The sequence below is a fragment of the Anarhichas minor genome, unplaced genomic scaffold (assembly GCF_050575085.1).
Source record: "Anarhichas minor isolate MPS153535 unplaced genomic scaffold, ASM5057508v1 ptg000028l, whole genome shotgun sequence".
NCBI lineage: Eukaryota > Metazoa > Chordata > Actinopteri > Perciformes > Anarhichadidae > Anarhichas > Anarhichas minor.
The window spans coordinates 14,260,939-14,270,955 of NW_027466474.1; the positions used below are offsets into that span (position 1 = coordinate 14,260,939).

Consider the following 10,017-nt stretch of genomic DNA (forward strand, 5'->3'; position numbering starts at 1 on the left):
CGTGCGGTGCCCCACTCGTCACACGTAGCCACTTGTTTCACGTTTGCGGGCGCGTGCTCGTGCTCGTCTGCGCGCTCACACCGTCCATTGTGTTTTTATCAACAAGGAGACCACCGTGGCCTTACGGGTAAACTGAGCTTGAACACAGACACTTGACTGCGGAACCATGTCGGACGAACAAGAAATAATGTGCAAGTTGGAAAACATCCTGGAAATACGGTGAGACTGTGGAATAAAACCAGCCGGTGTCAGAGGTTTGACTCGCATTGATAAACGTTATCTTGGCTAACGTTAGCCGGGGCCAACGGTGAGCCCCCTTGACTTGGCTTTTGTTACTGAGCTAGCTACTATTAGCCAGTCTGCTGCGAACCCCTGTCTTTAATGGGCTTTTGCTGTTCTAGCTGTAGCTCGTCTCCGACCGGGTGTTGGGGAAACAATCACCACAGGCTGAATACGAAACATGGACACAAAGAAGCTGGAGCTAAAGTGCATATTTGGCCCATACATGTGTCAACATTCCAGATGTGTATCAACAAAATGCCAGATGTGCCGTGCTAATTATTTCTGTGGCTAAGCTAGCAGCTTAGCTAGCAGGCTTATCGGTCTGTCATTATCTCTATAAACACAGAATGGTGTTTGTCTGCCCCGATGTCTTCTTAGTAACTGCGTAGCAGATGTGCATAACAAGTAACATTAATCCACGCGCTTAATTCATTATTTTATGGCTGATGGAATTCTGCTTAATATCAATGCATAAATAACGTCTGTGAAGTGATTCATAATTGTATGCAAATTCAAAGCACTGCATGGCAGATGGGAGAAAATAAATAATGTCAGGTGTTTTAGATCTTGCTGTTTTTGTGAGGGGAATAAAAAAATCTCTGTTTTTGTTTGTGTCTGTGAGGGAAAGGGCCTAACAGCTGGTCTCTGTTGTCTGTGCCACTGTCTGCAGGAACAAGACGGTCCAGATGCAGAAGATCAAGTCTCGTCTCAAGACCGAGTTTGACGCTCTGGAGTCTGAGGAGAAGCACCTGAAGGAGTACAAGCAAGAGATGGAGCTGCTTCTGCAGGAGAAAATGGCACACGTGGAGGAACTGCGGCTCATCCACGCAGACATCAATGTGGTGAGCGAGTCCTACATTCAGAGATGCACGCGTTCTCAGTTCAGCTCTCAGACGAGTACAAGTTAGCAACAGCCCTGCAAATAGCAATGCTAGATCGACAACGCATGGTAAAGATATAGTGAATGCACTTTCTGTCCCTGTGTTATTTTCAGTATGAAACGTGTAATGACCAGGTACGACCACGAATAGCTTATACAGAGCGTATTACTTGTGTCTCTTTGAAATACCCACTCCTGTCCTCCTCAGATGGAGAGCACCATCAAGCAGTCGGAGAATGACCTGAATAAGCTGCTAGAAACTACTCGGCGCCTGCACGATGAGTACAAACCTCTGAAGGAGCACGTTGATGCCCTCAGGATGACTTTAGGCCTCCACAGACTCCCCAACCTGAACGAAGAAGAGGAGAAGCTCTCCCTGGAGTCAGTATTCACACACAAACAAACACACACCTACACTAAAATGCATGCAAGGTACAGTGGAATTATTTTGAATAATAGTGTTTACAGCGCATTTACAACTATGTGTTAGGTCTCATAGCATTTCCCTGTTAACATAGTGGATTTTCAGCTGATTATTTGCCCCTTCAGACGTGTGCTTTCAACATGTGTATGAAACACGCAGGCATAGGAGGAACAGGTTTTTTTTTTTAACTTAATTTCCATTGTGCTTTTTCACATATGAACAGTCAAATCACATAATTCACAAACTACATTTTAAATACTGTCTTTATCACATTCGAGTATATTGTGTTACACAAAGAACAATGGTCCCAGAATGGAGCCTTGTAGTACCCCACGGTCCCATAGAGGCATCAGTATTACATTAGGATTGGTTCATCACCCCCAAAAATATAATAATTGACCGTTGATCATGTGAGTGTGAACGGTACATTGCTAGTGTTTTGTGAATTCTTCAAAACTTGATTTTTACACATTACTTTATGTTAACAGTTACTCAAAAATGAACTTAATCCAGAGTATAATCTCAATAACATTTACACGTCATCGTTAGTATTACCATGACTTGTAGTTCAGTGCATGAGCCAAATCTGTCCCTTTTTTCCAGCCTGAATTAGGTAAACAGCAGAGAAATCATCCGCTTTCTGCCTTCAGATAAAAATGCACTTTGACCACAGTAGCAAGTAACAAGTCCAGCATTGTGCAACAGAACACACGTAATCCCAAACAGGATTATAAATGGTGTTTCACAGACAGTTCTGTTGGGTGCTGAGGGACAGAGATGCATCTATTTGCAAGTTCAAGTTTAGTAACGAGTCCGGGTCAAGTCTCTTATTGTTGTGATGAATGTTCTGTCATCATGCCGTCCAGTCTGCGTAGAACACTGAGATTGAAATGCACATATTTTCGGTTGGTTGTGGAACTGTGGCGGGATATGAGCAGAGCTACTAGCGCTCTGTTGTGAGTGTCAGTACAGACGGAGCTCCCCGTGAGGAGCTGGTCATCACTGGTCTGGAGGAACCGAGATGTGATTTTTGGGGTTCTAATATTCACCGATTTTAATATTTCTCTTCTTCATTTATTGTGGAATGGTGAGCTGGCTTTCGTAGCCCCAGTCTAAACGATTGACAGCTAGATCCTTTGATTATCTCAACGTAGTCGGACATTCATTTGATCTCAGGTGCTTTGAGTAAAGGCATCGTACTTGTGTTTGGGTTCGGGCCGGCTGATATCGCCAACATCTTCCACTTCAATATCGCTCATTTCATATCTTTAGAACGACATATATATCACAAAATGGCATGTTTTTTAGGAATTCAATAAATACATTGTCTATACAAAAAATAACCATATGGTAAAGCCTATTTTTATATACTCCCGTGTGAATTATATACTTAAAGATATTAGTATTGAGTGTGAGTATTTTCTCATTTTATTAAGAACTTTATTGCAACATGAATACAACAGTTTCTAGTGAAATTATAGAAATATTTCCGGCTATACGCGGACTATGCCTGCACACAAATACAGAGGAATGAGATTAAGACAATAAGCTGATTTAACTGAGTTTGATCAGATCAAAAGACCCAAACACTCTGCTTTAACTCACGCCATGTCGGAGTCTCTGCAGCTCACAGTCAGTGATGTGCGGAGAACATCTGATTCATTCAAGGCTCTCTTTACCTCTGTCAGCCTATTCAGAAAGTCACGTCCACCTCGATCACCTCAAGATTCTGTGTGTTCAGAAACTGCTGAGCAATGAATCCATTCAAGCTTCAGGATGTCCCTGTTATGGGGACGGACAGACTCCCAGCTGCACAAAGAGCAGTCGGACGTCCATCGCCAGACGGAAACATAGACCCGGTTTGCCTGTAATGACGAGGTTGATTAGGTCCCTTACTCACCGGTACTACTGGGAGTTTCAACATGTGTTGTTATTTCTGCTTTTGGTCAGCGGGGATATTTCATGTACTGTAAAGTGAAATTGTCTTTTACAAATGAAACGCCTACGTTGTGAGAAGGTTTGCTTGGACTGCTCCGCATTGTTTGTCCGGCCCGGCGTCTTCAGTTTGGCCGTGTTCGGCTGTGAGCGCTCGGAGGATGAGTTCGTGTGGCCAGGTGGTAGGCGTCTCTCTTCTCCTTCTTCGGCGGTGTGCTCCTCGATTTACGAGATACTTAGAAAGTTCCGACTTTGCGTTGCCCTTCGGTGCTTTTTCTTAGTAGACAGAGCTCATCGCAGAGAGAGAGAGAGATGGCTTGATATGTGGGAGATTTAGAAGCTAACACAGAAAGTGAATTAACAGTGATAACACGGAACAGGCCTTGGGGGGGGGGATTCAAGTGTTATCACTGTTAATTTATTTTCTGTTTGTTGGGGCTTTGGTGGATCATGCTGACAAGAACAACAACCCATTACATGTGTTCTGTTAACGCTCTTCTCTATCGCAGACCTATTTTCAGAGAAACCAGAGAGCCTAAAGAAATGGGATATCACTTTCTTTTTTTTCTTTTTTTTAAATGGGCCAATGAGGCACAAAGTCCAAGGCCACATTTCTTTCCCAGCCCTCCGCACTCACGGACACGCTCGCATGCAAGCAGACAAGCAGACAAGCACCCTCACAAAGTACTTTTGCTCCGAGTCGTTCGCACAAAGAGGACGTGTGAGATACTGTTTCTTCAATTTGAGCCTCCTTTTATATCTGGTTTTGCCACTCCCTCATGTCTTTATACACAGAGTACATGGGATAATCTCAACTGTGATATGATTCACAAGCTCTAAAGTAAGCATCGCAGCTAGCCAGGTTTATCTTCTTCTTCTTCTTCTTCTTCTTCTGCTTCTTCTTCTTCTGCTTCGAAACAGCTACTTTGAGAAGCAGAAAGCCGAGTGGCAGAAGGAGCCGCATGAGCCCGCCATTCCAGAATCCCTCGCTGCCGCTGCAGCAGCAGCGCAGCAGCTCCAGGTTTCTAGGAAGCAAGATGCGCGTCAGACGGCTACGTTCAGACAGCAACCCCCACCCATGAAGGTATGTCCTCCCACTGACCGACCAGCAGCTACAACCGCAAAAGAAAAAGGCATCGCCTTCAAGTGTGAATGGCTGTTGAGTGGTCTGAGCTGAAAACAAAGCAGCTGCTCAGTCAATAAATCACAGTTAATTAGGCTGCACTTTGTAGTTTCTTTCTCTGTTATGAAACAGCCCTGTGGGTATGTCCCAGATGTAATCAGGTCCTTGTTGTGCCATGGATAGAAAAAACAGACACCACCCTTAAGTTAAATAAAGAAAAGAACAAGCTAAGACAGACACGCCCAAACATCACCTGGCAAAGATGCTCATCTCTACAGCACGGCAGGAGAGACATGACGAGAAGCGATGGCTCTAAACTCTCCCCCCCCCCTCTCTCTCTCCAGGCTTGCCTGTCCTGCCACCAGCAGATCCACCGTAATGCTCCCATCTGCCCGCTGTGCAAGGCCAAGAGCCGCTCCCGCAACCCGAAGAAGCCCAAGAGGAAGCCCGACGAATAGATCCCACTTCACCTTCAGCCTCGGTCGGCTTCAAAGGGACCTGGTCCAACACACTGCTCTAGGATCAGCCCTGTTCATCCCCAGTGTATGGCTGAAATCACGGATCTGTGCTTCAGGACAATGTCCACAGTCCCCCCACTTTAACAAATTGTCTTAGTACCTTTTTTCATAAACCCTCAACTGAAAATGGATTCAGAACGTGTTAATGTCCTCATGTTGTTTGGTTTTGATCAGTGCTTTGGATGTTTATATGTAATTGTACGACTTCGATACTAACCACGTAACTGCAATAATGCAAAAAGGAACTTGATAAAATGTCTAAATCATTTTGCCCATGTTGCTGCTGTTTGTTTGTTTTTTGCCTTAGATATTGTACTTTCACTTTTTTTTTTTTTTTTTTGCAATGCATGCGTGCTTCCATGGCTGTCTGTCGTGTATGTTTTGTGCCAGTATAAAAAAATTGGATAATATTTAATTGAAGTTAAATAAAACACATTGTTGTTTTAATGTTTACAGTGTTCAAGTGACCACAGACGGGAGAAGAAGAAGAAAAACAAGGCCTCTCATTTGCTCTGAATGGTGTTGTGTGTTTAACTTTAATACAGTGATAACAATAAATGGCTGTTTTGTACTTAACCTTGTGAGTCTTTGTTTTTCCCACTCAAAACAAAGGCTAGACTTCTGTTTCTGTTACTTCGCGGCGTGAACATAAACACAGCTGTAGCTGAGTGGTGACGAGGACGCCGGCATCAGCATATGGATAAGTGTTTATTGGGGGGCTTTGACTCCAGCACAACATTGTCCTCACTGTTAACGCGGTGCCCATCATGTCTGCAGCTATCTGTCTGAAAAAGGACAGCGAGGTCTTTCTAAATGAGTTCCTGTTGCTGTTTTTGTCAGGGTAACCCCTCATTTCATCTGTTGCCAAGGCAACTCCCCGTTCCTTAGTGGTTGCTAAGGCAACCCCAGGTTGCTGTGACCCGCGCACATCTCCACCAAGTAGTTCCTCCCAAATCCAGTGTGCGGCATGGAAGGGCTCTGAGAGAACCTCCCCCAAGGTCCACACACTCCTGTAACAGAACACAATATTTATAGTTATTCCTGTGAATCCGACCGATTCACAGGAATAACTATAATATGTTGTTGTATAAGTTGTCAGTTAGACTAGTAAGAGTTTGAACCCTTCACTTACTGCGCAGATCTAGTGTGTGTGTGTGTGTGTGTGTGTGTGTGTGTGTGTGTGTGTGTGTGTGTGTGTGTGTGTGTGTGTGTGTGTGTGTGTGTGTGTGTGTGTGTGTGTGTGTGTGTGTGTGTGTGTGTGTGTGTGTGTGTGTTTAGTCTGCCCTTAGTCTGCCCTTCAGTGTTTGGAGCTGCAGTTGTGTCTTCTTCCTCCTGATAAAACTTCTCAAGGCCAGAGAAGCCTGTTCCTGCTCACACACGCTGCAGACAGCGGGATCATGAAGCTCCACCTCTGCAGCCTGCACACACACGCACACACACACACACGCACACACTCATGGCAGATGACGCGCCTGACCCTTGTCATCTCCTCCTTGAAAGTTTAGAGCCTCCGTGTTGAGATGAGTTGAAGGGGGACGGTCTGGATTTCAGGACCTTGACATTTGAGCTTGTGGGAGGTTCTGCCAGTCTCTCGTGCCGTACAGTCTGGCAGAGGGAGGGTTACATTTTCCGCGATCCCTAAACTCGTCCCCAGAGATAATATCTCGATCTCCCTCCCTCCCTGCGCTTGTTTACTCTCTCCTTCTCCTTCTCCTTCTCCTTCTCCTTCTCCTCCTCCTCCTCAGAGCGCTGCTATTTGTTACACGAGAAATCATTCTTCTGCAGAAGTTTCTATGAAGTATATAATCTGCATCCCATTATTCTGTCTGTATATATCTTATTCTAGTTATTGTGGATTCTTTACTGTTTTATTATTATTACTTATTGACTTATTTATAATACTTAGTTGTTTTTACTGTCTCTTGTTTGCACTATCCACTATGCTGCTGTAATCCTGTGCATTTACCCACTGCGTGACTAATAAAGGATCATTTTAGTTTATTTTATAACCAACAATAACGTTTTTTTTAGTTACATAACGTTAACTGCAAATTAAAGCGGGGATACGGCCTTTTTATTTAGGGGGGGGGGGGTGAATTCCGGTATCGAAACCAACAGCTTGACACCAGACGTTTGTAAGGGAAACATTAACCGATTTTGACTTCAAAGTCAGGTTCATTGAGGGCGCTGTTCTCTCGCTGCACGCCCTCTTCTTTTCGTGTTTATCACAGCCGCACTTCCTGCCATCAGCGAACTACTAGCGCCACCTGGTGGTCGACGCGCGCACAGGAAGGTACTTTTATATGGAATGCAATGTCGTTCTTTTATTTGTGTATTTATTGAAAGATTACTTTATTTGTATTGATTGCATGTAAGACAGAGGATGTACGGTGAAACCTAAAGTGACAATAATCACAAGTGCAGAACAATGTGTATTATAAAATGTGCAATACAAACGATAATACAAACAAAATGTGCAATATTTATTTAATAAAACATGCAATAGGCTGTACTGTTTTTTTTCCTTCTTCATACATGATTCTGTTGATGTATTTTATCTTTCTTGAATATCAATATATATTTTTTAATCTCTGCGTGTCTAAAATATTCAGCATCACATTTATTAGTTTTGGCGCACTTTTAATTGACTGTACATGATGCTCCTGTTTCTGTCATGGCCTCATTGCCGTAATGTTGCTATTGTAAGCACAACTATCTAACTTCAAGTGGCAGAAATATGTTAGTAATGGCATATCAGTTTACTCAGTGATTTAAAGATTTGTTGATGAATATTGATAGTTTCTTCAGTGGCTAATTAACCATGTTTAGTCTGTAACAAATTTTATTATAGCACTGTGATCACTGGAATAAATGCGGACCCTATTACACACAATATACTATGTTGGTAGACATAAATAACAACTGAGTGTACCCACGCTGTGCCAGCTGTGTGTAAATTACAGCATATTGGAGACGTCTGAGCGTGTGTCAATGCCAAAAAACTCACAAAGACTCTCTTGCTTCCTGGAAAACTAAAGTCACTCGTATCCACTCCTCTCCAATAACATCTTCTCCCACTCGAGGGACCACATTGTGACCGATCAATTATAGATATACGGCTGAGTGATTCAATCATTCCACCACATCTGGCAGGAACATAGTTGGAAGCAAGTGGTGTGTGTGTGTGATATTTGCTCAGTTAGTCAGTTGTGTTGCATTTCAAGACAGTTGCTTTTATTTGTCGCACACTTGTAGATATGCGGCCTCAATGCACGACATCTGGGAAGAAGAGGAACATTATACCAACTGAGACAATATGTCTTCATCTGTGACAGGAAATAAAGTGGGAAAACATTTGGAACGTTTACGTTTACAGCTGTGAAATGGTGTTTTAGATATGGTCTGTAATAGACATTCATCCATCATTCAGTGTGATTTTCACTTCCCCAGAATATCATTGTTTCTTATGTCCAGAACTTCAGAATACCGAAAGATGAAATAATATCTTCTTTTGTCTTCTTTGTTGGTTCTCAGAGACAAAAACACGATGTGTTGGGGGAGGAGCAGCAGACTGGATGGAGACGATGACATCAAGGTGATGAGAGATGGACCATAAATACACTGCCGTCTGTATACGACTGGAAACTAAAAGAATAATACCGTACTGATAATACTTCTTGTATGCCATAAAAAAAAATACTGTAGTATGCCATGAAAAATGCCATGGAATGTCATAAAAATGTCATAGTATGGTTTGACATAAAATAATAATAAAGGTGTGCAATAAAAATGACATGTCAAATTGAGTCTTGTTTAGTGTATTGAAAAAAATAATAATATAGCATGTCACCAAAAAACGGAAATACAATTGTATTGACATTGAACATGTCATAATATATTATGCCACAAAAATATCACAGTATATTTCTTCAAAAAAATTAATAATAAAAAGGCCAAATGTACAATAAGTATTTAAAAAAACATGAAATGTCCTGGTATGGAATGCCAAAAAACACGTCATCAGTACAGTTCTCATAAAACGTCATAGTATCGTATATGCCATTGTGTGCCACAATAATGCCATAAAACAATGTCATAAAAATAAATACATAATGTAGTTTGTCACAAAAAATACCATGACAATTGTCCCAAATAAGTCATAGTATAGCATGCTATAAAAATGTCTAAAAAAAGATATTTCCTAAGCAAAAACAACAACATGTGTTGTAGTATTTAATAAATGTCAGGCAACCCCCAAACATTATTCTGGCTCCTTGAATTGGCACTCAGTCAAGCTTGTTGTAGTAGTTCTTATAGTAGCTGTGGTAGACATAGATGAAGTTGTCGTTGAAGTAGTATTTAATGTTGTAGAAGTTGTATTAGATGTTGCAGTAACAGTAGTAGTAGTAGTAGTAGTAGTAGTAGTAGTCTCAGTAGACTGAGTTTGTTCACTCACTTCATCACATCGTCTCCTTCTTTTTGAATGTACTCGTGGGGGTCACTCTGTTCCATAACCCCCCTCACTACAAAACTCACTGCAGCTGCTAGACTGGTCCAAAATGAATCGAAAACTGAACACAATCAAATAAGTGAATATATCCAGCAGGCTCGACAAAGCTCAACTTCTAATTTAACCTTTAATTTATACATAATGTTTCTTACAGCAATGCTTTCTAGGACTTTAAGTTGACTCCTACATGTGTTTATCTTGTTAAAGCAGAAATGTCTGATGTTTTGCACTGAGGGTTTAACTCTGAGAGATTAAAGTTCATCCGAGTGTTGTATGATGTCAAAGTCTAAACATATCTTTTTCAACTGAACTCCTATTAAATTCAAATTCTAATATATTTCTTTC

At 41.9% G+C, this 10,017-nt stretch overlaps 1 protein-coding gene across 2 annotated transcripts; it reads left to right on the top strand.

The window, feature by feature from the left end:
- Positions 1-62: 62 nt before the first annotated feature.
- On the top strand, positions 63-5,733 carry zc4h2 (zinc finger, C4H2 domain containing). Of its 2 annotated transcripts, none has more exons than XM_076103783.1 (5): positions 63-219; positions 953-1,124; positions 1,371-1,543; positions 4,443-4,605; positions 4,989-5,733. In XM_076103783.1, the coding sequence occupies exons 1-5, from the start codon at positions 167-169 to the stop codon at positions 5,100-5,102; spliced, it is 675 nt and encodes a 224-aa protein (XP_075959898.1). In that variant the 5' UTR covers positions 63-166; the 3' UTR covers positions 5,103-5,733. The 2 variants fall into 2 exon arrangements, with proteins under 2 accessions (XP_075959898.1, XP_075959899.1); XM_076103784.1 differs by having other exon boundaries at positions 190-307.
- The last annotated feature ends 4,284 nt before the right edge of the window (positions 5,734-10,017 follow it).